This window comes from Perkinsus marinus, assembly GCF_000006405.1.
Source record: "Perkinsus marinus ATCC 50983 genomic scaffold scf_1104296975500, whole genome shotgun sequence".
Taxonomy (NCBI): domain Eukaryota; phylum Perkinsozoa; order Perkinsida; family Perkinsidae; genus Perkinsus; species Perkinsus marinus.
The window spans coordinates 226,621-253,465 of record NW_003200768.1 but is presented as its reverse complement, the minus strand read 5'-3'; the positions used below and the strand labels follow the sequence as shown (position 1 = coordinate 253,465).

The following is a 26,845-nucleotide window of genomic DNA, read 5'->3' as shown; positions in this document are numbered from 1 at the left end:
GAAGGTGTACTCGACGAAATTTAAAGTTCTATGACGAACTCGAAGGTTCGAGAGTCGAGATTGAAAGTTCTATTAACACGAGCTTGAACTTCCTATCGACTTCGGACGAACTTGGATGTTCTATAACGAAGTTGAAAGTTCTAATTGCGAATATGATCTTCCCGTTTCGGATTCGTACCTCCAACTTCGCGCGTCCCGACGAAATTGATGGTTCCAAAGACGAACTAGATGTTTAAAGGTGTAGAACGCACAGCTACGGAATCTCACCTCCAACTTGATTAAACTATTTGATGATAGTGGTTGTAGATAGAATCTCTATGTTCCATCAACCAGTGCTTCGATACCTCTAACAGTCAACCAACGTGTGTGATAACTGATTATAAGAAATAGAACCAATAAAAATAAAAATTGTTATTGTCATTGGTGGAAGACCCCTACATACATAACATGTACGAACACATACCTGAGCGGAGCAATTTTGACGATTATATAGTCAAGAACGTTTATGCTGGGGAAAAACTAACCCAAGGGATATCAGCCGGAAATAATCGTTCTATAGTAGCACGTTCGGAAGTAGCAATGGTAGAGGCAGCGACGCTGAATGAAGTACTCATTTCTACCAAGGACGTGGTGAGGACGGCGCATGATGTTACCATCAATACCAAGGCACTCGACGACTTCGCGCGTAGGTTCAAAAAAGTATCACAGAACCAGATTCGAACCTTTGCAGGTTCTCTGAGGGGGGATGCTAGGACCGCCGCTAGACCGTGGGACCAATGTGACTGTCATTTGATTGTTGATGTCACCACTGATGATGGAGCAGAACTCACAGCATTGTAATACTATGAAGGCGCTGTATCATACCACTCCTTGAGATATTCGTAGCCACATGGTAGTCTGCAAGGTACGTGCTGCTATTGGATTGTATGAACTTCTGTTTCTGGCCAGCTGGGAACTTCGAATACGAGCAGCTGGGTAATGGTGTGAAGTGGGCTCTCACTGGCCCTCAGGGGTCCGAGGTGAGTTCTGAACGCCCCAGTTGATTGAGAACTAGGCAGAATGTAACAACTGCGATTGCATTCACCCAGTGGTAGTTTATTTGTAGTAGTGGCCAAATTTCGGGCCAGTTTTTTCTCGGAAAAACAACTCCGCTCGAAATTTGGCGGAAAAACTATTTCAGCTTGATCGGCCTTAGAGCTGCTGCGATGATGTGCCGACCGTGCCGAGAGTGGCTGTTTTACAGGGGTTGTAGTGAAAATTTTCGGGAGCGTACCATAAGTTTTCATGTTGGGAATTGGCTCAGCTGTGATTGCCCTTGACCGATTTTCTTACGTAGTGGTGTAAGATGGACCGTCTCGCTGAGGTAACAGCTGATGAGGTCTGTGATTGGTTCAATCATGGTGCTGGGATAGTAGATGAGAAGGACGGATGGAGGCCTCAGGAATTCCCATTGTGAGTTGTTTCGTGAGATTATGCTGCTCAGTAGCGATCGAATCCTTGACAGAAAGGCGTTTTGCTCGTCATCATCGTACCAACCATTTTCCGGTCAATTGAAAACTGAGGTGGAGATATTTATATTTTTCTAGTTATAGCCGTCCATTTAGCTCTCGAAATTCTCTCCATTTGTGGATCACAACTTGTGGTATAATGATAATTCGTCCGCAGACCGAAAATGATACGAATTGCGATATATTCCGCTCCTTCGCTCCGCACTTATTCTGTTTTGCAGTAGTAGCAGATTCGCTCCATCTTGAACTTCCGCGACTGTTCGAAGAGTGTACATCACTGATCCGCTTTTAGGATCAGCGAGAGAGTCCGCCTAGTTCGGGAGGTGGCCAGGGGCCTTCGAGATGAATATCACGGCTCGGCGTTAGAACTGGTCGAGTCGGCTGATGGGTCTGCGTTGCGGCTTATGCGAATACTATCAGCTCAGTTCTCTGGCTTCAGAGATCAAGCTATCGACCCTGATACTGGCCGACAGGTGGAATACCGTAGGATTAGGTGATGACCTTTCCATGTGGAAGTTCAGGTTTTCCTATATAAACGAGCCCAGATATGCACAGCGGATGTTTGGGGAGCATTTAGGCGTGATGGGAAGAGTGTGAGAGAGAAGCTCAACTTTCGAGATATGAGGGCTCTGACGATGTTCCCTGATTATAGGGTGAGTGCCTCCATAGTGGCGGTGAAAAAGGTGGAGCCTTAATTCTAACTTTATATCAGGCATTTAAATTCAGCCAACTTACGAATTTGCACTGAAATTTCTAATATGAAGTTTAGAGTGCATTATAATGGATGTCACTTCGAATGATAGAGCATTAATACTATAAGGAGAGTGTCATCATCTGCATTGTCAAACAGTTTTGGAAAAATATGTTTGCTTCCCTCAGCTGAGCTCAGGAGTTTTCTCACCAGTTATACAAGTTTACAGGCGAATTCGGGTAGGAGTGTAGAAGAAACCACTGAAGGTTTCCTCACAATTTTTGTCACCAACACATGTCGGTGATCATGTGCATATTTACTATTCATAATTATATATAAATAGGTATCACTGTATATAGTATTACAATGAACCTGTGTAATATAAGTGATGTAATAGACAATATATATAGTATAATCACATCAATAGCATATAACGATATGAAATTTCATAATATTTTTATCCCACACTGTTGTGTATCGACAGGTCCCACAGCTGCTGCGTCATAAGGGAATTCTCATATATAGTTCGCGATTGGAGAATATAATCGACTCGGGACGGACTATACCGGCCGGGAGTCGGACGGAGCTCGAGATTAGAGCATGTGAGTTGGAGTGGACACTTTTTTGATTTGAAAATTCGACTTAGGGAAGCACGTTTCCCTTCCACGGTGGGAAATTTTTCCGATCATAATATAGCAGGAATTTGAATCCGAACTCGGAATTGAAATTTTGAAATCATTTAGTTGAAATCGCAAGTGAAAGCATTCTATTTCAAATCCCCCTTGTCATTGGAGTTTCACCCTAGTGATAAGAAAAACTCTAGTGAAAAACATATTTCACGACTACTGCATAGCGCAAATTTCGGGGTTTTCACGTGAAACGGGTGAAACTTGATTGTAATTCCTCTGAAAATACCCGTGTAAATTGAATATCTTTTTGTAGACTAGGTCTTCGCGACGAAGGGGCGGAGTTCGCTTAGTCCGCATCTCTTGATTGTCTAGTGGGGAAGTAAGGATCGTTGTGGAGATATGATGGTGAAAATTGGTTGTTAAGTATGAATAGCTCATCACGCACGCACGCACAACGCGAAATTCCCCGTTGTTGCGGTATATGCTTGCCCTGCAATTTTCATCAGTCAAAATAGAAGCTCCTGACAGGTACTGTGCACGCGTGCCATGAGATTGTCGAGATTGCCCAACGGGAAGATATTTTCGATGTGACATTGGACTGGTTGTTGTGGCAGGAAGGGGAGGCTGTCAGGGATGAGATCAAACCCCATCATCGTACTTTGACGATTTTCTACTGAGTTACTGATACACTCTTTTGTATGTCGTGTTGTTGCTATTTATGGGCGTACTTGACTATGCACCCGAGGCGCCCAATAGAGCAGGACTACCCGTATTGGTTTCATGGGCGTATTGCTGGACCTGCTGAGGGCAGCGGTTGATTTACTCGATCGCTATTAGAAGCTTTGCGATCATACAGTTCGCTACGGTCTAATTGGTGGGATAGGACTTTGAAACATTAATGATCAACTGAGCACAGTCGCATACTAGTCGAGTCCGACTCGCACTGTACAGGGGGCAGTGACACTCTTGCCTGGGCCGAATCGTTGAGGGAGTTTAAATCGATTGCCTATGTCTCGTCAGCTCATCATCTCGGTAACTGCTGATTTCGTATGTCCATGGTGCTATAGTAAGCCTCTTTGTATAGTGACCGTTGTGAAGCTGTGTACTGCTGCTTTAGTCGGCCATGTGCATCTCACGAGAGCGTTGGATAAAGTGAAAGGCTCTGCTAATCTGAAGTTAGTTCATGAGCCGTATAGTGTATATGATCAGCCTATGAGGACCCCACCGAAGGGCCAACTAGTAGTGCGAGTTTTATAAGGAAATCATGTAAAGTCACCGCAGGTGATTAAGTATCTCTCTGATGTATATGGTATTGATCGAAGCCACTTGGAAGATCCCAAGTTCAATGCTAGTCTTGCTACAGCACGGACTCTTGGTGAGTTGGTCGATGTAGACGATTTTCCACGCCTTGGAAGGCAAGTGCTTATGAAGTGAGGGAATTTATTGTTGAGTTTCCAGCATGTTGACTTTGAGATGAGTCTCGAGTGTTATACAGCGCATTCATTTTTCCAGAAAACTATGAACCGTTGTGTAGTAGAAAATAGTATTTTCTACGTATTTTTGGAGTCACAGTGAATCAATTTATTTTTGGACGTATTTTCAAAATACGTCCATACAGTGCTTAGATGCCTATAGTCAATAGGTTTCTGTAGGATCTATAGAAATTGAAGTAGTGTAGATCGCATTGTCCTCTGTGATGGTAGGAATAAGCTTTTCGTGGGACCGCCGCGTGACCGATTCCACTCTGGCCCATCGTGCAGTGTTGAGTCTGCAGGATCGCCTCACAGTGGAAGAAATGAGCGCTTTACTTACTAAGGTGTAGTTGCCAGCGGTTTATCACGTATTAGCTGGCGCTGCAGATTTACCACTCTTATTTCGAGGAGGCGCGGGACATTGGGGATTCTCGGGTGTTGCAAGAAATAACAGCAGAAAGGATCAATTTCAGGTGAGCACCGACTTGAGTGATCATTTTGATGGTTTTTCTATCAGTTCTGCGACTGCTGTTCCCTGGCGAGCCGCCATTGAAGGCGTACCGCTGATTGAATTACGTTCGGCTGAAGGTTCCGCTTTGGCCAAACTCGAGGGAGAGGATGTCGAATGCGATAAAATAGTTGATCAGATTAAACGGGTTTGCCTCACGGAATCTTCCAGTTTCATCATGCCCACAGAATAGACGTTTCAGCGACTGGGAGAGTTGTGTTATATTTTGTAGTTACATTGGACGATTTAGAGTGGGTAAATTATACACTGCTGTTTTTTACTGTTGAAATTTTTCCGTAGCCGGAATTATTCACGCATTTAATACTCTAACATAATCGTTGTTCGGTGTCTTCATGGGTCAAACGAACACGCCCTATCATCTTCGAACCTATTAATGGACGTTTTACTCGTGTCTCGCATGATCCACAATGTGAGGCGTGTAGAGCATAAACCTGGCTACTCCGCATAGGTTAACTAAACACGCATTGTCACTAGTTGAGGCTGTTGATAAACGAAAACAAATGTGTATAATGCCATTACGGTGGAAAACTGCTGTTTCTATGTAATTGGGGATATCGTCATTCGTTGTTATTGTATCTACCGGACTTAGGTCAAATTCTTCACGGTTTTTCCTGATGCTAGCTGGTGTAGGCAATGCTCGATATGTCTGTGTGGTTCACAAGAAGGTTGTCTTGTACGAAGACCGTTTTTTACCGTCAAGGAATAACGTAGATATGGCGGGGAAGCCGAAACCGTTATGGGGGGAATCTGGAAGAGAAGTCGGGCATCCAGTCTCGACGACTGGGTAGCAGATTCACCCTTCGGGTGAGGTGAAATACGACAATACCGCTGAGTGCAAGTGGTGAAATATCGTCTCCCAGAACAAACTAAGACCGTTGTGAAGGCAACAAGAAGTGTCATTGAGACGTTGATAAGATGCGAGCTGAGAAGGGCATAGTTAGGGGGGTTGTGGGGCTGAGTCTCTCAGTTGACCTTCCTGATGATGGTGGATTACCATTGCCTTTGCGGTGATCATGATTCCTCCTACTCCCCATGCGGATTCGCCTCGGTGTCGGGCTGTTGAGGTTTTATGCTGTCATCAATGGGGAACGAATTCAGTGGTTTTTGATAGCCGCGGTTTGCCTGTTGTTATTCTTGTTCACTCAACACTTGTAGGGTTTATGATAAGTTTCCAAGGACGGTAAGAGTAGATTGCCATCCCTGTATGTGCATGCTAGTCCTGGCCTGAGGCAAACCAAGGGCGGGCTTTCTCTTCACCGTATCAGTGTGATGTCTTAGGTGGTTACTGCCGTCGTGATGGCCGCTTTCGTTGGGATAATGTTTGTGATAGATTATAATTTTGGATTGTAAGGATATCAGCGTTTTGGGGAAGGCCTGTATCGGGGATAGGTGTGGGAATAAGAAATGGTTCACGACTGTATAAAGACACTATCGTGCTGGAGGTTCACCCACTGTAGTTTGGTTGAGTTGGTTGGTGAGCTGGGTTTGAACTCAGCCGTCCCGAGTTCAATCCCTGATCATCTCATAAATATCACTCGGGACTTGATCTCTAGCATGTGCTGTTGTGAAGCAAACAACTAGCATAACTACATCCTCAAAAAATATTACAAAATTTATAAAAATTTCTAAATATATTTCCCTTTAGTTTTCCGTTGCCCGCTTTCCTTTCCCTTCACTTCTATGGCCCAACGCGAGACAGCAGGAGGAGGTAATGTTGAGTACAGGGAATAAAACTGATGATGGATGACCTTTGATCGGCATCATCCCGACCTGAATGTTACTTTATATTATGCGCGGCCAAAACCGGTCGATGGAATTTCGTGTGGGAATAGAATTTCCGTATCTCCTTTGTTTAGTCCCTGGTATGTCAAAAAGCGATTCTGAGGGTCTCTCTGATGAGGTGAGATGGGAGAGGAAAAGTGGATTTAGTGACAACTCTGTATGAATGCAGGCATCAGATGATCTCAGTGAAGATGAAGGCGTTAGCTGGATTGAGTGGTTCTGTCGCTGCAAGGGCAATGAGTAGTGTTGGGAAGGGAGGGCACTGTTGTGGTAGTGTCGTTGGGTCAGGTACTTCGTAGAAGTAGATGAGGACTATGTACTGGATGATTTCAATCTTACTGGGTTGCGGGATATAGTTCCTTATTATGACCACGCCCTTAACGTCATCCTAGACGCTGGTGTGCTCTGCATGGTTACCTTGGTTGTTGGTGTTATTGTTATTTTCGCTCAGAGGATGAGGAACTGGATAGCGGCGAGTTGGATCACTCAAAAGAAGATGCAATAGAAAGTGCGGCCCAGATGTTGTATGGGCTCATTCATGCCAGGTGGGTGACACGCGTTGGGTGTCACCATGTGGGAACAATGGGAGGAGTATTGGTCCAGGTTCCTATTGACTAGTCGAGGTATGCAGGCTATGTTGGATAAGTACTCGGCCTTTACATACGGGTTATGCCCGAATGCGGACTGTGAAGAGGCGAAGCAGCCGGTAGTAATGACAGAATATATTTTTAGGGGAGCCTTTGATATCACTTACGGTGGTGCTCGACATGCCTCAGAAAAATGCAAAGAACTGCTATGAAATTAGATGCATGTGACTCTCGCCCTTAGGTCCTGCCCTATGGTAATGATCGGCCCGGTCAGTGTGGTACAAAAGTCTTCTGTCCACGGTGTAATGAGATTTACTACCCTCGATCAGCGAGGTGAGCTCGGCCCACAGAAGTTGCCATCTTATTCGCTCTCAGGTTGGAGATCATTGACGGCGCCTATTTTGCTAGCTCGTTCTGTCATATGTTCCTCATGGCATATCCCCACTTGCGGCCCACATCGCCGGCCGTGCCATTCGAACCAACGTGAGAGACAGTGGCTAGGGTTTGTTGTTGTAGAAGTGATGTTTCTTCTTTGGTTAGGGTATACGGTTTCAAGATCCATTATAGTGTTCGAGACGGCGTGAGAAAGCAGTTTCAAGTTCGACAGCAAAGACTTCAAGAACAGCAGCAGCAGCAACAACAGCAGCGAGAAGAGGAGGAGGATCTGAAAGCCCAGCAGCATGCTGCTAGTGTTTGACCTTGGTCGGTGACAGTAGCGAGGCCTGGCGGCCTATACACAACGTATCACTACCAACTATTGAGTGACAACGCTTTTCTCACCTGTATGCAGTGGGGACATTGAGTTGGATATCAGTTCAGGGGGGAGTGGTATGAAGTGGTGTTATGGGACGATCCGAGTACACGAGGGATTGGTCGTTGAATTGCTACTGCTCACTCATGGTTTGTGAGTAACGCACTGAACTAGTGATACATAAGCTCTCGGAGGTTCTTCAGAGGGCTGACGACATCCGTGTTCGAGTAGCAATTGCTAGGCGATTTTGTAGTTTATGATACACGTAGTTCATATTATGAAGCCTTGGGATTGTTCACGGGGGGCATGTTCAACTAGGTAGATGTAGATAGTAGCATGCGGCAATACGTCATCGAACTTGGTGTTGCGATGGGAGTTGGGGAGCCCGGATTCGCCAAGAATAAGCGATGTACTGTCGAAACATGGCGTAAGAGAGCAGTTTCAAGTTCGATAGGAAGTAGCAGATCGTCTGAAGTTGCATAACAAAGTTAAATGTGCGTACTTCCTCGTTGAAACAACACCTGTATTATGATGATGGCGATTTCATTTTGCACATCACAAGGTGGTGTTTCCGTATCGCTTTACAGTTGCTTTTGTTGTGGTCGGAGGTTCGATCCCAGCACCTGGCGTTTCTCCTGAAATATCTGAGGCTATGCAGAATGACTCATCCTGTGATAATGCTGTCACTTACCATCCATTGCAGTTTTATTGCTATCATCACAGTAGAGCGATCAACGATCATGTCGTCATCTTTAATACGGTCCATGCTTCCCGTTATGACCACAAGTAGCATGAGTGCTGCTCTCACCGCCAGGCCCCTCGTGAGGTTCACTCGAGCGTTCCATGTCGACGCTGCTGCGGCTAAGGGGCTTCCCAGTGTTAATATCATCTTCGTTGATCCTAATGGGAAAAAGAAGACCGCGAACGCCCCAATTGGGTGGTCGCTTATGGATGTTGCCCATCTGAACGGAGTTGATCTTGAGGGGGCTTGCGAGGTGAGGAAGATTCATTTCGAGAATTTTGGTATGGTTCACTTTAGGGACAAATGGCGTGCTCCACCTGTCACTGCATATTGTCACAAGATCTCTACGATAGCTTGCCGGAGCCTTGTGATGAGGAGGATGATTTACTCGATCTCGCCCCTGGGCTGGAGGACACGAGCCGTCTGGGATGCCAGGTGGCCTCCTTTTCCATAACATGGTCATCGATAGTGGCTTTATGCTCAGGTTAAGGTGACTGAAGACATGGATGGTCAAGAAGTAAAGTTGCCTCAGTCGACTGTTAATTTCTATGTTGATGGTTACAAGCCGACTCCTGAGTAAAGTGAATGTTGTTTCTGAAGAGTTTGACGGAAAAACTGTCAACTCCATTAAAATTGCTAGACTGCTATCGTGTTTAATTTGCTTGAGTTATGGTATCTATCTTCTTGGGTTAGTAGTGTCACTCGGGTTTCCGCTTAGTTTATCATTGCTATGCTGAGTTTCGCTCGGAGGGGTGTCGGCAGTTGCAGAGGATCTCGCTGCTTTTCGACGATCGGATTCATCGGTCTTGGCAACATGGGTTCTGGTATGGCGGCGAACCTTTTGAAGGCCCAACGCAACCTCGTAGTGTTTGACAAGTTCAAGGATTCTCCTGGTAGTTTGAGGGAGGGCTTTCGTTGGTTAAAATAGGCCTTGTGTTTGGTTTCCTGATTCATAAAGTTGATTTACGAATTTGAACTTTTATTTTCGGCTGGTCTGCGAAAATCGAACTCATATTGCGACTTTGAACTTTGATCCTGGGAAAAACTCCTTTCGGGTGTGGGAAAAATGTAGGTGACATTTGCGGAAATTTTGAGGATGAAAATAAGGAATTCTCATTGACTTCTCTATGCTTCCATCCGAATGTGTACGTAAACTTTTATAGTTAGTGAGGAAACTTCTGCACTCGGCTGAGGAATACGACAATCATTTATTCCAAGACTTCTCCTTGCGCTCAACGAAAAACATTTTTTTGATTTTGGTATTGAATTTGCTGAGTTTTGAAATTGTAGTTATGGGCGTATATGGAAGGCCGATTCTGGAGAGATGAAAAATCTTGGAAATGTACGATTTGATATTTCGCAGTGAGCGTATCAGACATCAGAGTCTCGCTTTCGTGATGGAGTCGCTGGTTACGGTTGGATGTCCATCGCTCAGGTGTGAAGGAAGCCGCGTCCAAGGGCGCTCGAGTGGCTGAAGATCTCGAGGAGCTGTGTGGATCGAGTGAAGTTATCATATCTATGTTACCAGGCACTCGGGACGTGGTGGAACTCTATACTGCTACCAATGGAGGGGTAGGCAAGCTTGGACCGCGATGCATCGGGGCTTACTGTTTTGGAATGTAGCAATCCTCAGGGTATGTTATATAACTCGTCCGTGGTAAAGCTCTCGGTCAGTACACTCCACGTATTATTATAGCTTTCTGGTGTACACTTATCCCTCATCGACTACCAAAATCGAACACTTTATACATCCGTTTTGACTTAGTGCGAGCTCGTTGCGATTTTTGAATGTCGTCCGACTGTCCATCTTTCATCGAATTTATGTGGTATTCAGATCCTATCCCTGTTGGAGAAGTCGTCATTCTTGATCGACTGTTCTACTATTGATCCTATTGCTGCCCAGCATGTTATTAGGAAGGCCCAAGAGCAGGGCCATAGGATGGTGGATGCCCCGGTCAGTGGTGGAGTTCCGGCGGCTAAGGCTGGTAGTGTATTCATCTTCGAAGTGCGATTGGATACGGTGCTTGAAGGGCATTCAGAAGGTATCGAGTTCGATCCCTGGTACAGGTACTTTAACTTTTATGGTGGGAGCGGACACTCCTGAAGATCTGAAGGCAGCTACGGAGATCTTGAGTGCCATGGGCAACCCGAAGCACTGTGGGGGCACAGGCTTAGGGCAGGCCGTGAAGGTCTCCAATAACCTCATACTTGCTGCTAGCATGTTGGGAGTAGCTGAAGGCTTTCGACTCGCCAAGTAGTAGTGGGGAAATTTTCATGGCATTCTGCATCGAAATGTATGGTACTGGTCTCAGGAGTCTGGGTGTTGACCCGAAAGTCTTTGCGGAGATCGTGAACACCTCTACTGGACGCTGTTGGAGCTCGGACACCTACAACCCAGTGCCTGGTGTTCTGGATAAGGACATACCTTCTAATAGGAGCTACTCGGGCGTGGGTCTCGTCTGTGTGGTGTGGGTAATATTAGGATGATGATTCTCAGGGTTTCATGGTAGATTTGATGGTCAAAGATCTTGACCTGGCTAAGGCAGCTGCGGAAGGCTGTGGTGCCGAGGTGAAGGCGCTTATGGTCGTACTGGTGTAGTGAATGTATCAGGTGCCTGTCGCGGCGTTCGCGAGAGATGTTTATGCTAGCGTTGGTGCTAAGGGACATGGCAGGAAGGATTTCAGTTGTGTTTATGAGTACTTTGGAAAGGAGTGAAAGTTTGTTTTTTTGTCTCACCATGTGAATTGCAGACTCGTTGGGTTGCGTTGCTAAGTGGGGAAGGCTTGATTTTAACGCCACCTGTGAGGGTGTATAGAGATAGGGTAATCCATACTCATACAGCGCACTTGTGAAGGTACTTTGCAAATGAGTTTGAAAGGATACATGTGCACAAGCGAGCCATGATGGAGCTTTGATTGGCTTTGGTCTTAGGAGCCATGATAAGCACAACAATATAGTTTTTCCAGTAGGTAAATACAGCAGTATATGGCAAGACTAAGTAGCTCTAGCTAAAGGTCAGACTAAGTATCAAGGATTGTATGCAGGTGTCTCCGGAAAAGTATACAGCTTCCTTACTAGCGTGTAGTTGAAGTAGACTCTCTTCACCTGCCTCGGCTAGTATGGTTGGATTATTTTCACTAAGAAGTTGGCCGTAAAAGTATATTACCATCGAGATGCACGGAAAGTCACATAGTAGGAGAACCGTTGGAGAAGACAGTATGGCTACTCAAAGCTAGCAGTCAATAGATTCCCAACCGAAGAGTTCGCATTCTCCCTGGTTGGAGGCATCGTGATCCTCGATACAATGGGAGGTATAGCTTTCGAGGAGACCATGTGAAACAGTTTGTTTCGGCATCGGATAGACCATCAAAGGGCTTGGCACGTGTCCTCTGTGCGTGAGGAATGTGCGGGCGTTCTCGCTAAGGCGCCCCGAGTGATGGGTCGGGTCAGCCCGGGGTATTATCGGAGTTCGCTCCTACTGTTGAGCTCTTCTGCTTGGGTCGAAGTGAACGCGAGCCGCCTCGACGAGGTAGCAGCCCTACGCCCTGCCCTCACACTGGTGACACAGTCGTGTCCCCATGCCCGTCCGAGCTTCGGCCTCACTGAAGGAAGGCTGTGCCAGAGTCATAACACTCGACTGTAGACATTCCTGTTTCATCTATCCTCCTGCTCAATGGCCACTCGAGTACTGTGTATAGCCCAGCCCAAGCTCCGCTCCGCTACGGCCAAGGTCCTCACCTGTGAGGCTGCTCCTAAGAAGGCAGTGGCTCCTATGGCGAAAGGTGGGACGCTCACGGTGGTGACACGTCTTGTGAGTGTGGTGAATCTCAGGGTCTAAGTTTGTGGTGACACTGGACCAAACTCTACTTTACCCTGAGGGGGGCGGCCAGCCCTCTGATACCGGCCGTATAGGCAACGCTAAGGTCCTTTATGTAAATAAGAACTCTGAGGGAGAGGTATTAGTGATGCACATGGTTTATCGTTATGAACTGACAAAATAACACTGAGTTGAGACCTGTAGAGGAACCGCTCGCCTCGTGGTTCGACAGTTGTCACTCAGGTTCATCATTATGTGGATAGTAAGGTAGAAGTGGGGTCCGAGGTGGCGGTCACCCTAGACTGGGACAGACGTTGGGACAATACCCAACAGCACTCGGGTCAGCATCTCATCAGTGCCCTCTGTGAGGTGGGTCTTGACTAGCAATAGGATCCTCTATTGTCTCTGTGTGCAGCATGCCGAGATCTTCCCCGAGTTCGGCAAAACCGATTCGTGGGAGTTCGGCAACGAGAGCTGCTCTGTCGATATCGGTCCTTGCAACCTGGACCTTATCCCGCAAGGTAATTCACGGGATCAATTTGTGGCTCGGAAGGCCTTTTTAGGAGAAACTTTGGAGTCCCGAGTGAAGGCTCTGGAAAAGGCATGCAACCAGGCCATTCGGGAGCACCGTACGGTTTTCAACCGTCAAATGAAACGCAGCGAGCTCGAGGACGAGAATGGCAATAGAGACCCGTAGGGCTCAACCGTCAATGATTTGGATAGCGGGATATTTCATTTTTAGGATGCTCCGCTCCGCCCTGCCCAAGAAGGTGAAGGGCGACGTTTTTAGAATAGTTGAGATCGACGGCATTGAGAAGAATGCGTGTGGAGGAACTCATGTTGAGAACCTTTCCGAGCTGCAGTGTGTGAAGATCATAGGTGACAATTTTTTGGCGCGCGGTCATAGGGATACGGTCATTGTTTCAGGTCACTCACTGAAGGCGTCCACGCAGATCGTCACTTTCACTTTCCTCATCGGCCAGAGAGTCTTAGACCGTCTCGAGGAGTGCTCCAATCGAGAGGCCGCTATGGTCAATGACTTGAGCTGCAAGAGGGAGAAGCTCCCCGAATTAGTTCAACAACGTTTGCAGCAGCTCACTGTTGCCAATCGACAGGTTCGTCTTCGCCTCCAACCCGGCGTGTAGTCCTCCTTGGTCAGGTGAAAGCTCTCACGGACGAACTTGTCCAGTTCCTAGCGTCCGACCTGCTTGAGAAGGCTTCCGGTCGGTCCGTTGTTGGTGCCTTTAGAGACTGTGAATCACCCTTCTTGCATCTACTTGAGAAGGCTTTGTCAGAGAAGATAAAGGAGATGGAGGGAACTCCGAAGGCTGTAGCAAAACCCTTGTGATGATGTGGGCTCATCGCTGTCATTCAGATACTCCTGTGTTGCCCAACCGCCTTCCTCTTGTCGGACTGTCAAGAAGGTTATCCGCTTTTGGCGAACAAGGAGATGCTCAGCTCGGTAAGCCTCGGCCAGGTGGCGGGCTCGATTGAGTTGTCTTGACAGTTACTCGAGGAGTTTGGTGCAAAGGGAGCTGGCGGAAAGAAACCCGTCTGGCAGGGCAAGTCCATCACTGGCATCAAGGAGCGCAACTTCAAGAAGGCCATGGGCATCATCGAGGAGGCCGTTGCCGCTTAAGATCTGTAAATGATTCTATCGTTCCTCTAATTGTTTTCAATTGTCCATACTTGAGGCGGCGGCGTTGCGACCTTGCTCTACTCTCGTGTTGTCAATTCATGGTTCGATTTGAGCTGCTCAACGTTAAATATACCACTCGTGGTTACGTGGGCCTGGTAGGGTAGTAGTTCGGTACGAGCCGACCCTAGAAATACTGATGAGGGAAAGACACTCAGGGGCACAGTGCCTGCGTGACACTCACTGAGTGTGCCGACAACAGTGCGTGTACTCCTCTCTTCGGGACTTCCCCAGGGAGTGGTAGGATTAGGATGGAATAAATCTCTTCTGCCTTTAACCATACCATCATATGCCCCTCCACAAGCTCTCAGCATACATGGTGTGAAACTCATAACTCATTGAGAAAGTCGAGTTTCACCCTGATGTTTGTATATCATAGCTTCAGAAACACTATCATTATCGTAGCAGGGTCACAAGTCCTCCACTCCACGGCTACTCGACGCACTCAACCCTAGCTAGCGTGCCTCGAAAATATCCTACGAATATGTGGAAGGGTGTAAACGGACCGCTCGCCTCACGGTTTCATCTCTAAAGTTCGAATTACAGCGAAGCGATGCATCCATTCGCATTAGTAATCAGTTTGAGTATACAACTTGCTAATTTTCGAAAGACTTGCTCATCCATTACTGACAATAGCAGGTCATCGATATCTAATGATCGGACCTCCACCTTAGCTGCGGTTCGTGAGCCTCCCTGCTTTGGACTTTCACCTCAGAAATTGACAACGGAGACTTTGATATCAGTTGCAGGTTATTCTCTGTGATGCCGACCGTGTATATTATATCAGCTCACTGTTTAGACTCTTGTATAGGAAAATCAAGCGAAACCACTTGAGTGAATTGAGACACACGATATGAACAAATAGTAGGGAAGCAGTGTGGACGGAAAATACACAGTTGAACTCTGACTATCATCCCATTGTGAAGTAATATTCTCCTGTTTCCGTCCTCATGATCTCTAGTGTAGTTGAGTAGCTTATTTTAAACTCAAACTCCTCAAACTGACACCAGATGGGATGGAAATCACTCAGACAAGTAAAGATTGCAGAGACAGGGAAGTCCCTGCTAAGGCGAATTAAACGGAACTAAACCGACCCTCGAACAGCTCCAACTCTCCCTACTCCACATCCCTCAGCGATGTGTGTGATTGAGGCAACACAAAGGACTGTGTAGCCGAGAAAGATCGTGGAAAAACTTCGGGCAAACGCTGATGATGAACTCATCAAGATAAGGCAATCGAGAGATTTTCTTGTAGATAATGGTATGGAATATTAGACCACGAGAACGGCAGTTATGAAAGCTACCTTCTCCTAATGATACACTAAACGTACAGGAAGGGACCAAGAGGATGGTCATCACCCCTAAGCTCACTGGCTAGGGGGGGGACTAGTCTGATGTCATTAACACACAAGATTGGAGCCTAACTCGGTATTATTAGAGCCGTCCTTTTCTTGAGGGCCTCCTTTCTATGCTTATCCACACGAATAGACCATATGGCAAATAGTATGATGATGAAGACAGCGATGCAACCAATGACAAGCCCTTGGGCCTTCTTCCATGCATTGTCAGGTATGGAAGGCAACTCAGCAGAGTTTGGACCATCGACCGCATCTGGAAGCATTATGTCGCTTATCTGTCCGAGTAACACTGGACATGACAAGCGGTCGCCACTGAGCTCAAGAGTGTACCGATTCTGATATGATACCGCAACACTCTGAGCGTCGCCCACTCTATCTAATAGGCTTGTCTTGATAAACACTGATATATGGTCGTAGTAGAGCACACTAGAGATGTTGCCGTTAGTATCTAGAGTGTACGTCAAAGGGTTGTTCCTGGGCAAAGTTTCGAGCATGCCAGGAGTATCAAACGACGTCAAATTTACTGAGCCCCAGAAGGTTCCCACCACCAAGTTGAAGGCCCCTACATATATCGAGGGGTGGTAATGTGTTACGGGAGCATAGTCCGTAACGAAAAGTCCTTCACCAAGAGGACCCAACCGAGACTCATCAGCGTTGGTTGCGTTGAGGGAATAAGTAGATGCACAGTAAACCCCAGCAATCGGTCTTGAAGACAACAGTGGGGACTTAGAGCATAGTTCAAGCTGGTTACCAGCAGTATACAGAGGCAACCGATTAGTCTTAGGATCTGGCCCTGTTACGAACCTGAAATACAGAAGGTGAATGTGAGCAATGTCGGAAACCTCAGTGCTCCTACCATGTCTCGTTGAGGCGTAAGAGCAGGTACGTGAGATCGGTGGTGTCTCGCATTATTAGACCAGTGTCCTTCATGAAGTTGAAAGCCTTGCTTAGACATAGGCTCATACTATGATATGTAATTGACACTTCACTTTGTTGAATGCTCATCGAGTCAGTTCCATTAGGAAACGTCTGTTTGACATTGACGAGCTCGTCTTGACATAGATAGACCTGCCTCGTGTTGGGGTCGCCGGCATGTGACATGTCGACATAAAGGCTCAGATACCCTTGGGTTTGATCGGTGTTGTCAAAGGCGATATAGGCCTCGTGGACTCCTTCATATTCATCAAAAGTGTCATCAGGCGAGACCCAACGGCAATAGCCCGTGAACTCGTCTGCTGGAATCGATTTCACCAGCACTGCCAAGCATATTAGAAGAACCCTCGTCAATGCGCCCAATGCACGGTTCGCAGGTCCACCTTTCCGCCGCCAATGAAGGTGTAGTAGTAGAGAGTCAGGCATGCCGATACTACTACAGAGACATTTTAACATAAAGTCATCAACTGCAAGTAGGAGGAGTCACACTCTACTGCCCACTACCCATAGAGTAGAACATAATCGTTGCACGTCACAGAACTGACCGTTTTAACACGTGTAAAAACGTTTTGTACTGCGTGCTGAACCTTGAGGTGATCCGCTTGTTAAGATGGTTGGAGATACTGCTGTTGACCCTGCTTGCCCTGCGCCAGGCGATGTTCCCACTAGTGGAGATGAGAGCCTTGTGAAGTCCCCAACCCACAGCAACGATCCGGTTCAGTCGGATGCCCCAAGGGAGGTTGCTGATACTGCTGCTTCTGTCGTGCAGCTAGGGGCCAGTGTCGATGAAAAGGACACTGCAGAAGTCCAGCAAGTTGCTACTACCACAACTGAGGCCTCTGCTAGTTGTACTGGTCGCATGGACGCGTCCCGTAGCGCCCCTGTTCGTGCTAGTAGCAGTAGCGTCGACTCTGCCTCGGACGATGGTCGCCGCTCGAGGAGCATCTCTCGCGACCACCGCCCTCGACGTGAGCCTAGCTATGATGCTGAGATCCGTCGTGAACATAGACGAGACCGATCAAGGTAAGGGAGAGTACTTTGAAGTGTTGTTGTTCTCATCATTGATTAGGTCTCGATCGAACTCTCGTCGCTTCGGCCGAGCCGAAATAACACCTGCGAGAGGGCCTTCCCAAGCTGGATGTGCCTCTCGTATTTGGGTCGGTGGGTTGCCCTCCGACGTCCGCGAGGTCGAACTAGAAGACAGATTCGGCAAAATAGGTGAGCAAGTGTTTCTCAGTGGCGTTGGAGGTAGACTTTTGATATCAGGTCGCGTTACTGACGTTAAGATCTGTCAGTCGTCAAGGGACACCTACGCCTTCCTGCAGTTCGATACGGAGGGTGCTGCTGCTGAGGCGATCGAGGATGTGGACCAAACCAAGTTCGGGGGTTTCACTATCAAGGTAGAGGCGAGAAGATTCGTAGAGAGCTTATAGGGGTTTCCTCAGGTTGCCCATGCAACCCGTCAATCTTCCGAAAGTCGTCGCCCTTATGATTCTTACAATAGGTATGTGCAGTGTGGGAAGTGAATTCGGTATACCTTGTTATTGTCAGAGACTGGAAGCGACCCTCGTATGGAGGTGGTCGTTGGGGAGGCAACTACAGTGGTGGTGGTGGGTACTCCTCCGGTTACAGGAGAGGTTATGACAGACGAGAAGGCAGCAGCAGTGGTGGTGGAGATTGGTACCGTGGAGGTAGGCGGCCAGTGGTTTATGTGAACTAATGTGTTCAATTTCGAGACAGTTGGTAACACCAATGTGAACTTGTTGGTCGAATCGCATTGTTGAGATGAAAATACCTCTTTAACTATGGTTTAGTATAGCAGCGTGCTTTACACTGTATTATCTGATGATGTATTTTTGACGTCCTCAGACTCCCGCGGTGGTAGAAGGGACGACTATGGGAGAGATATTACTACTCGTCGCGACTACCCTGAGTGAGCCTATTATCATCTTGCCCAAGATGGCATTGTATTCTATGAGTAGTTACAGCCCGCCGTCCAGCCGATCCAGACCGGCTGAGCGCCAAGGGTCCTGGGATCGCGATAGTGGTGGACGTCGTGTTGGTGGTGATGACGGTGTTAGTTTCTACGACGATAAGGAAATGCCACGGTCGGGCCGCCATGGGGGAACTGTGGGGGGTAGAGGGGCGTTGCAGCTGAAGCTCGAGAATCTACCCGAGGACATGAGCTGGCAGGAACTCAAGCAACTTGGTAGCAACATATGATGGTTTTCATTGGTTTATAGACATTTTTTGTGTGTGCTCAGGAAAGGACTATGGCAGTTCGTGCTCGTTCGCTAGGACCTTCCGAGAGGGTCGTGTATGCTGTGGTGTATTGGAGTATACGGACCCCGCACAGGTAAGCTGGACGTAAGGTCTTGGGGGGCAGTTGTGGAGCCCCAGGCCCCGAGGAGTTAGTGTAAAAATCGCACAAAAGTTGTCTACTATATAGAACGCAATATGCTGTACGCATACACAAGGCAACGACGGACCGCATAGTAGTAACATTTCCCATTAGGTCGAGGAGGTATTGAAGTCCCTGGACGGCAGACGTATACAGGGCTGTCCGGAGCGACTCCGTATCACCAGAAACGAGGGACAGCCTCGTAATACAGGTAGGCGAGTATTGTCAGCAGTATGGGATTTTCTCTTGTGTGTTTCAGACGATTCCTCATACGATATCAAAAGATACGATCGGCCTCGGGGTGGTATGCGTTACTAAGGCGATTTGTTATTTTCGTGTTGGGCGTATGACGATTTGGTGGATAGTTTTTATCGCCTCCGCATCATCCTATTGATACTCTATTGATACGAAAGCTATCTATGTATTGTGCGTTAAAACGGGGAAAGTCACGGCTTGTATATATCCTGGCGATGGACAGAGCCGGGTTTCAGGGAGATGAGATATCACTCCGGGTCCGATGATATTACTTTATGGCGTTATGTGTGGTCACGTAGTTAGTGTATTCTCATTATTATTATCGTTATGTCTGCTACCACTCCAGCTCGAGCATGGGGGAATAGCATCAAGGCTGGTCGATACATAATTCGGCTATGCACAGGAGCTGGGGTTCGGGGAGTTGGAGATATCATGGAGAATTCATTCATAGGCTCAGATGATGTGTGGTCATGTAGTTAGTGTATATCCATTAGTATCGTTATGTCGGCTACTACTACAGCTCGAGAATGGGAGAAACAGCTGGAAAGCCAAATAGTTGGCTCGCCCTATGTCCAACCTGTTACCTACTTGAATGGTCCTGGTGGGGTGATCCTACCGTTCTATGGCTTTGATTCGGCTATTACTATCGATATTGAGAGTATCGTCATATAGAATTATGCTCGACAGCGTAGTTGCCGCCAGAGGCGTAATACTTTTTATGGACTGTTTTATTACGCCGTGTATGTGAAGTTGGAACAAATGGCACCGTATTAGAGCTTGGATCGGCTAGGTTGAAAAGGAAATATGTCTTTCATCATTACTATGAGGTGCTATGGTAATCATCAGAAACTAGATGGGTTGTACGTGAACTGGATTGGCATGGAAATTCTGTGTTGTCATGGTCTGTCTCACCGTGGCTTGTTTTTGTGGTATAGTAGATCGTAGCATTCGAGGATGGCAGATGGGTTGCCTGCATTTTCTATAGACTCTCACACAGTGCGTATGGCCGACTATATGTGTCGCTGACAATATGTTTACGGCTGTTTGAGGGTGTAGACGATTCGTCACTTCCCTTCCGAGTTGTTGTATTTTAGATGATGACAGAGCGAGGTGAGTCTTCCGTCGTGATTATATCGCTCGGAAAGCGTTTAGTTTATATTTCTATGTAGGGATCAACGGGTTGGTCGAAAAAAGAGCTCATCCCTCGAAATTTCTCAGGGCGTGTGAATATCAGGCAAACTCAGGTATCGTCTTGAAGCTCTCAACTAATTGCAGACTGGTCATATTCGACAAGTTATGAGGATATGGAGAAAGTTGTGTAAAGGGGAAAGTGCTGACGAATTGGTCCATCTTTGGTAGATGTCCTTGGCGATATGCAAGTATATTTCATCAAAGAGTATAGAAGAAGCTTGCCGAGCGAAGGAATCTGCGGTGTGAATTATCGATAGGTACTGTGCATGCTATGATGGGGACCATTTGGTGGTCGAAGTAGTAGTCTACAGTCCTCATAAGTAGAGGGAGATGGCGTAACGAACATTACTTTCCCTGGTGTCATTACTATCCGTGTTGGGTTGTCACTGATTATGACTATGTACGGCCAAATCATGGCAAGTGGCATTCCATGACAGCTTGAATTCAGCGTACATGGTGAATGCGCCGCAGAGTCTTGGTGGGGGAGGTCCCGTGAAGTTGTTTGTTCGAGGGCTAGCCAAATCGCTCACTTCTGACGATGTATTGCGGATATTTCAGCAGTAAATATCGCGGAAAAAATGGGAAAATTTGGACTGTCCGTGTGTGGCAAGTAGGTATGGTGGAATCGAAGAAGTGTTCATTATGAAAGACAGAGAAACACAGGAGTCCCGAGGTGAGACGTCGGGCCTGACAAACTTAGTGTTAGGATTAGATAACTCAACAAGAGTTATAAACAAGTGGTTTTTGACTAATGATCAATACAGTAATCATAAAGTATAGGCTAGGCTAGCAAGGGAGACTAGTATCACAAGAATCTAAAATTACAGAAGACACTTGTGTACAATATTTCCTCACACTTAGTGTGTGGGAAAATATGCACATATATGTTTGGTGAGCACTGTGGGAGATTATCTCCCAAAATTTCGTGAAAAAATTCTAAATTTTTGGGAATTTCCTGAAGTTCCCAAAAATTTTTGGGAAATTTATATCGACTTTCATATATAAACTTGTGTAGTTAGTGAGGAAAATTTTTTTACACAGCTGAGGAAAGCGAGCATAAATTCCAATACTACCATCATATGCTGAACTGCTTTTAAGACTTTTACTTTGAGGAAACCAGCGTGTCTGAAACAGGCTAGGATATGACCATATCGATGACGATGCTATGCAGGGTTGGCGTTTGTACGGTTTCGAGATCTCGCAGAAGGACAGAACGCCATAGCTGCATTGAACGGGGCGATTCTGCCGGAGGTGACCTCTTGTTGTTGATGTCTGGTTTGAAAGGATGGCTTCAATGAAGAGAAGTGGTATAAATTTAAAAAAATATTTTACAATTTTTTGGGAAAAATTTAAATTCACTGTTATTGAAATCGCATGTCCCTCCGTTGGGCTCAAGCATTCAATCGAGTCACCACCCTAGTGATCAGAAAAACACTAGTGAGCAATTTCATGTTAAACGGGTGAAACTCCAAGTAGGGAATGAGTGTTTGATATGGTTGGTCATAATGTTGTGTGTAGAGCGCCAGGCCGCTGACGGTTATCTATGCACAAGGAGAAGCTGAAAGGCTCGGGTTGACTAAGGAGACTCCTGGCATGAGGAGTAGTAAAACGCGTCCTACCATTTCGGGATCAATTTTGAGCACCTGTTCCTTTTCGGTAATTTCGAGCTAGTCTACGAAATTTTGGAGAGTGCTTCAGTAACACGTCAAATAGAAATCTGAAAAAAATCACGTATTGCCGAGTGATAGCAATTTTCCGAAAAATTCCATGTATGTGCTTTTTATGACACATTGGGTGAATCTTGGGCGTGCCTAGGTGAAGAGACGAAGTTGTATGTGGCTGGTCTTGGCCCTTCGACAGAAGCTGTTGAACTACGCAAAATATTCGAGCCTTTTGGCAGAGTCACTGAAGTACACGTACCGGGACCACATGCTTTGTAATAAGGGCGAGCTGATAGTGGCAATGTTGCAATATATGATTGCTGTCCTCAGCCGAGCTCAGAAATTTACTCGCTCATTGTAGGAGTTTGTTGTGAAAGAAACCATCGGGAATTTCTCAAAATTTCTATGTTGTCACCAACACTGCTTGTCAGTGGATGAGGCAGGTACGCCTTCGTACGGTTCGCAGAGGAGAAGGATGCCATGCGAGCCATCAGCGATGTCAATGGTCGAGTACAGGTAGAAGGCTCCCAGCGGATGCTCGAAGTGAAAGTGGCCGACCCTTCTAGCAGTCGGGGGCCGACTAGAAGGCCCTCGGGTAGGATTGATGTGTAGACGGGCTCGTCAGTCGGTCTTCCTAGGGTCGCTACCGCCAGTGAGCTCCTATGGCTCTCCAGCTGGAAATGGCTATGACCATACCCCGAGCGTGCAACCTCGGTTCGTGAGTGGCATGTCGCAGGGCTATGGTCAGGGTAGGGACTTCTGTGATGACTTACTGTTGCTATTGGTCTACTCTATAGCGTCAGTTCCACTTAACTCGACAATGGCTGGAGACACCCAAGGGCAGTGTAGTAGAACCATTGGGGCGTGGACAGAGTGAGTGTATGGGCGTGATGGCATTGGAGTTAGTGGTCATGGCTAGGTACTTCGCAATGGATGGTACGCCTTACTACCACAATTCTCAGTCTAACACGGTGCAGTGGGAACTCCCGATAGAGTTTAAGAACCCGTCGGCAGCCCACACGGTGCCTCAGGCTAAGGGTGAGAATAGTCGTCGTTTATCGGGAGTAGTGTTGGAGGATGAATATATGTTCGCCTTCCTCAGCTGAGCTTGGCAGTTTCCTTACTAATTATATCTAGTTGGGGAAATATAATTTCTAGTCTCTTCTAGTCTCAGCGAGAGCCCACATGGTCCTAGGTAGCGTGATCGATGATATTGTATGATCACTTGATCGAAGGGCGAATGGTATACGAACGAATCCGAGTAGAGATGTGCAGAAATCAATGTGAATTTTCCAAAATTTTCACAGAGTTTTATGTGGTTGACCATGTGCATGTTTTCTCACACTCCTAGAGAGAGACACTAAAGGGGTCAGGTCCGGCCGGCGCGAATATCTTCATATTTTCCGTTCCGGACGCATGGACGGAGATGGATTTGCGACAGCACTTTGGGTCGTTCGGAAACATAGTGTCTGCGAAAGTAGTATTGTTGTTGATGTGAATCTGATAACTGCTTTCATTCAGGTGGTGGTTGATAAGCAGACTGGTATCTCGCGGGGTTATGGCTTCATTTCTTATGATAACTGCGACTCGGCTGAGAGAGCTGTACGTAGTAGTGTTATTGGCTTCTAGCCTCGATCGACGTGGATCAGTCTTGCAATGGTTATGAGAAATTGATGATAACAGTGATGGATAAAGTTGATGATGCAGCACAAGCACATGCAGTTCGTATGAGAGCCGATAAGGCCTTCCCCCCTCTTCTTGGTTTTTATCCTATCTGCCGTGTGGAGCAGTAGTAGTGTTGGTTGGTGTGGTATGTCTCGGCGTCTTAGGTCCAGACTATGGACGGCTATATGGCGCCGACTGGGAGGAAGATAAAGGTCCAAATTAAGAAGGGTGAGGGTAGCAATAACGACGCCTCCCCAAAGCATGCAACAACAACACCGTATTGACACGCTTTGTCATTTCCATGGCTATGATCATCACGGCAATGATTATTCTATTTCCGCATGTCGGACTCTATATTACTACTATAGTACAGCCTTAGTGTGTGTAGTGATGATGATATAGTATTGTCGAGTTCAATTATACTCAAGGATGTGGATAAATCGATCACGGGGGCGGGCGCGCATTAAGTTGAACCATGTTGCTGTTGGTCATCATCAACTTGAAAGGCGCCGATGGTCTGCTGAAGTCCCCGAAGAATTGTGGTTTTCTCTAACAACGGCTTAAATGATCACTTTACGTTAAGCTTGGTAACTCTGGCTATTCTGGAGGTGCAAGCATAATCATCATATTGTTTTCAAGCGAATCCACTACTGAGTTGCAACAAGGTGTACTATGATGAATCACTCAGTGGATGGTCATTGCTATTACGGTAAACCGTTCAGGCCACATGGGGGGTTGTTGGTCGCCCATCAGCCCTCTGTAGGGGGGTACATGATGAAGTTCAGCTTTAGGGTATACCTAGTCTTTGGTGAGTCTATCGGCAGCGTAAGGAGTGGTCGTTCGCGTCTCGAATGGACGAGTTGGACTATTCCCCGTTACTTTTATGGAGTTTGTTGTGAAGGGAGGTAAGTGAGAGGAAACTCGGCAGTTTTCTGTTTTCACATTTCGGGTTTTATTTGGGTTCCTCATTTTTCTACTAGAATTGTTCCTATTAGAGCCATCGAGCACGCGTGGGTGAGGCCTCTGCTGCAGAGTGAAATTTCCTTGCGGCTTGTGGTCGGTTTTATCAGGACCGTACTGAGGGGCTCTGAGGCTGTTGACAATTCTATATATCTCACTTGCTCCTGTTGTGCATGCCAGTGGCGTTTACAGATTTGTAATATTCGGCTGAGCGGGAAAGGTTCACTTTGTATGTCAAGTTGCTGTTTGTACTATTGCTACGCCAATGTTGTACTCGTCATTTTCACGCTGATTTTAGGTCGACTGAGGGGCCTCAAGGAATTGCTTTATATCCTTCTGAGGTGGTCATCGTACTGTAAATGCTACTAGTGGAACCGGCTTAACGGTATCAGGAACAAAATGGTTTAACGTCCTTTTCTATTGTGAATCGATATCGACACTGGCGACTGAGGTGATAGTGATAGGCTCATTAGATAGAAAATGCTCGCTCGGTCGCGGTGGTGTCTTCTGGACAGCTTCATAGCGGGGGTCTCTGTGGTGTTGATGTGTGAGGGTTTTAAGGAGGCGTAGGGTGTTGCAGCTGGACTGTTGCTATACGGATTGGGAAGACACGGTTTCGGTCATCCGCTTTGAATGGCATGATGAATATTGGGTGTTCTCTGACTTGGCCTTGTCGCCTCTCTGGTTCTGTCTTGTCGGCCCCTTGTGTATGAAGTAGTGTGGTTTCGGTTACAGTTGTTGTTATATCGTCGTCGTATGGCTGTGTATCGTCCTGGCCTCGGTCGGGAGGCTCCTCGTGATGCTCAGCAAAACGCTATCGACATCGTAGCTGGCCTCACACCAGCGGCCAACAGGATTGGACTCAAACAGGTTTTCCAGAAATACGGCGATGTAATAGCTGCTTCTCAGTGATTTGTCAGATTTATGGTATATCAGATAACAGTGTGTTGGTTACCCCCCGTAGACAAGCGCAACGAGATGGCTGCCTACATTCGCTACGAGAATTCTGACTGTGCTAAAGCTGCACTCGCCGCCTGCGACAGCGGGGAAGTATTGCTGAGCTTAGCGACTGGTTCATAAGGGTAGATTGGACGACTGTTTAGGTGGTCCTGAATGGTATACCCCTGAAGGCTGAGTACCGCTCCCGTGGGGCTTCCAGTGCGAGTTCGGCCTATGCAGCGAGGGAACGAGGTGGATACAACAGGTGAATCTATGGAGGTCTCGTGTGCCTTTGGATGTGTCTGTTCATCTATTAGGAGTGGAAAACGGAGGAGTTATGGAGCGCTGTCGAGTCGCAGTAGGAGCAGGGAACGTCGAAGGGCGAAGTCATATAATTTCACTCTTATTTGTATAAGGTTATCGTCTGCTCATTAGATACGGGTACAGCTCGTCATCGTCCTCATCCCGTTCCCGATCACGGTCGTACTCGGGTGGTAGGAGGAGCCGCAGTTATGACAGTCGTGATGGAAGCCGCAGTCGCCGACACCGTGGTGGGGATCGTAGGAGTAGAAGTCGATCGAATTCGAGAGACCGCAGTAGAAGGGAAGACAGGTGATCATGACCCTGGGGGGCACTTGGAATTCACAGTAGGGTTAGATAGATCTAGTAGTGAGAACTGCTGGCTAGTTGGAATAGGTACGGGAACGCAGGTACCTTATAATGGGTTAATAGATGCAGTGTTTCACCACTAGGTAAATGACTGTTGTTAACACCCTAGGCGTTCGTCGGACTACTACAGAAGGCGTTCTGATTCCCGTCAAGATCGACGTTACTCGCCATATGAGCGTTATGGCCGCAGTGGTGGAGGAGGAGCCCGAGAGAGTAGAGATGGAGGAGACCGACGATGAAAAGATGAAGTAGAGGAAGAATGGTCGCGGGCAATATTAGTATATTCTCTGGAACTTACATTACTATTGAGTTCATGAGTTTTACATGATCAACGAGAAACGTCGTCGAGTTAGAGCATACGAATAACTACGGTTCATCATCAACACATTTCTACAGAGGAAAGGAAGTACATTGGCAGAGGCTATCTCGCCCTGTGGACAAGATTCATTGACAGGATGAAAGTAGACAGTTTAAAAGGCTAAAACTGATCCCTCGGAAGTTAATGTGCATCGACGCGAGTATAACTAAGCGGTGTAGTCGGCGTTGGACTTTAAACTCACACAAGGAAGGACAAAAACATGAATGTGTTCAAAGGCAGTGTGGAAATTC

The 26,845-nt window shown here is 46.9% G+C and overlaps 9 protein-coding genes across 9 annotated transcripts; 8 read left to right on the top strand and 1 right to left on the bottom strand.

The window, feature by feature from the left end:
• Positions 1–579: 579 nt before the first annotated feature.
• Positions 580–3,516, top strand: Pmar_PMAR002056 (conserved hypothetical protein; the record flags this gene model as incomplete). Its single annotated transcript, XM_002765474.1, has 8 exons — positions 580–685; positions 731–836; positions 905–1,019; positions 1,337–1,452; positions 1,801–1,981; positions 2,030–2,161; positions 2,684–2,801; positions 3,357–3,516. 8 exons carry the CDS (start codon positions 580–582, stop codon positions 3,503–3,505), a joined length of 1,023 nt encoding a protein of 340 aa, XP_002765520.1. The 3' UTR covers positions 3,506–3,516.
• A 2,993-nt stretch (positions 3,517–6,509) lies between these two features.
• On the top strand, positions 6,510–7,895 carry Pmar_PMAR002055 (Casein kinase II subunit beta, putative; the record flags this gene model as incomplete). Its single annotated transcript, XM_002765473.1, has 9 exons — positions 6,510–6,537; positions 6,686–6,729; positions 6,781–6,851; positions 6,900–7,009; positions 7,063–7,156; positions 7,215–7,317; positions 7,440–7,531; positions 7,574–7,681; positions 7,739–7,895. The coding sequence occupies 9 exons, from the start codon at positions 6,510–6,512 to the stop codon at positions 7,893–7,895; spliced, it is 807 nt and encodes a 268-aa protein (XP_002765519.1).
• Positions 7,896–8,725: 830 nt separating this feature from the next.
• Pmar_PMAR002054 (2Fe-2S ferredoxin, putative) lies at positions 8,726–9,271 on the top strand (the record flags this gene model as incomplete). Its single annotated transcript, XM_002765472.1, has 3 exons — positions 8,726–8,944; positions 8,989–9,126; positions 9,176–9,271. 3 exons carry the CDS (start codon positions 8,726–8,728, stop codon positions 9,269–9,271), a joined length of 453 nt encoding a protein of 150 aa, XP_002765518.1.
• A 150-nt stretch (positions 9,272–9,421) lies between these two features.
• Pmar_PMAR002053 (3-hydroxyisobutyrate dehydrogenase, putative) lies at positions 9,422–11,407 on the top strand (the record flags this gene model as incomplete). The annotated part of the gene is made up of 7 exons (XM_002765471.1): positions 9,422–9,584; positions 10,127–10,263; positions 10,526–10,676; positions 10,759–10,945; positions 11,004–11,139; positions 11,189–11,260; positions 11,303–11,407. The coding sequence occupies 7 exons, from the start codon at positions 9,422–9,424 to the stop codon at positions 11,405–11,407; spliced, it is 951 nt and encodes a 316-aa protein (XP_002765517.1).
• Positions 11,408–12,351: 944 nt separating this feature from the next.
• On the top strand, positions 12,352–14,188 carry Pmar_PMAR002052 (Alanyl-tRNA synthetase, putative). Its single transcript, XM_002765470.1, has 10 exons — positions 12,352–12,474; positions 12,524–12,648; positions 12,753–12,878; positions 12,925–13,030; positions 13,073–13,202; positions 13,252–13,388; positions 13,437–13,624; positions 13,669–13,839; positions 13,885–13,971; positions 14,017–14,188. The coding sequence occupies exons 1-10, from the start codon at positions 12,366–12,368 to the stop codon at positions 14,146–14,148; spliced, it is 1,311 nt and encodes a 436-aa protein (XP_002765516.1). The 5' UTR covers positions 12,352–12,365; the 3' UTR covers positions 14,149–14,188.
• Positions 14,189–15,490: 1,302 nt separating this feature from the next.
• On the bottom strand, positions 15,491–16,663 carry Pmar_PMAR002051 (hypothetical protein; the record flags this gene model as incomplete). Its single annotated transcript, XM_002765469.1, has 2 exons — positions 15,491–16,366; positions 16,419–16,663. The coding sequence occupies 2 exons, from the start codon at positions 16,661–16,663 to the stop codon at positions 15,625–15,627; spliced, it is 987 nt and encodes a 328-aa protein (XP_002765515.1). The 3' UTR covers positions 15,491–15,624.
• Positions 16,664–17,105: 442 nt separating this feature from the next.
• On the top strand, positions 17,106–19,214 carry Pmar_PMAR002050 (Arginine/serine-rich-splicing factor, putative; the record flags this gene model as incomplete). The annotated part of the gene is made up of 10 exons (XM_002765468.1): positions 17,106–17,518; positions 17,565–17,713; positions 17,762–17,895; positions 17,941–17,999; positions 18,047–18,186; positions 18,365–18,428; positions 18,478–18,704; positions 18,760–18,851; positions 19,011–19,107; positions 19,156–19,214. The coding sequence occupies 10 exons, from the start codon at positions 17,106–17,108 to the stop codon at positions 19,212–19,214; spliced, it is 1,434 nt and encodes a 477-aa protein (XP_002765514.1).
• Positions 19,215–19,652: 438 nt separating this feature from the next.
• On the top strand, positions 19,653–23,952 carry Pmar_PMAR002049 (CUG triplet repeat RNA-binding protein, putative; the record flags this gene model as incomplete). The annotated part of the gene is made up of 13 exons (XM_002765467.1): positions 19,653–19,752; positions 20,246–20,261; positions 20,957–21,015; positions 21,514–21,593; positions 21,861–21,942; positions 22,158–22,278; positions 22,447–22,598; positions 22,642–22,752; positions 22,801–22,876; positions 22,923–23,025; positions 23,370–23,480; positions 23,525–23,605; positions 23,833–23,952. The coding sequence occupies 13 exons, from the start codon at positions 19,653–19,655 to the stop codon at positions 23,950–23,952; spliced, it is 1,212 nt and encodes a 403-aa protein (XP_002765513.1).
• Positions 23,953–25,384: 1,432 nt separating this feature from the next.
• Pmar_PMAR002048 (hypothetical protein) lies at positions 25,385–26,488 on the top strand (the record flags this gene model as incomplete). The annotated part of the gene is made up of 6 exons (XM_002765466.1): positions 25,385–25,519; positions 25,565–25,678; positions 25,732–25,832; positions 25,885–25,925; positions 26,003–26,179; positions 26,346–26,488. 6 exons carry the CDS (start codon positions 25,385–25,387, stop codon positions 26,486–26,488), a joined length of 711 nt encoding a protein of 236 aa, XP_002765512.1.
• Between the last annotated feature and the right edge of the window lie 357 nt (positions 26,489–26,845).

Excerpts from the sequence above, each read along its gene's own strand:
- Pmar_PMAR002052 (XM_002765470.1), top strand. The coding sequence starts at position 12,366 with ATGGCCACTCGAGTACTGTGTATAGCCCAGCCCAAGCTCCGCTCCGCT. Across the intron at positions 13,031-13,072 it reads CCTGGACCTTATCCCGCAAG|GAGAAACTTTGGAGTCCCGA; the intron begins GTAATTCACGGG and ends AGGCCTTTTTAG. Across the intron at positions 13,389-13,436 it reads GCAGTGTGTGAAGATCATAG|GTCACTCACTGAAGGCGTCC; the intron begins GTGACAATTTTT and ends TCATTGTTTCAG.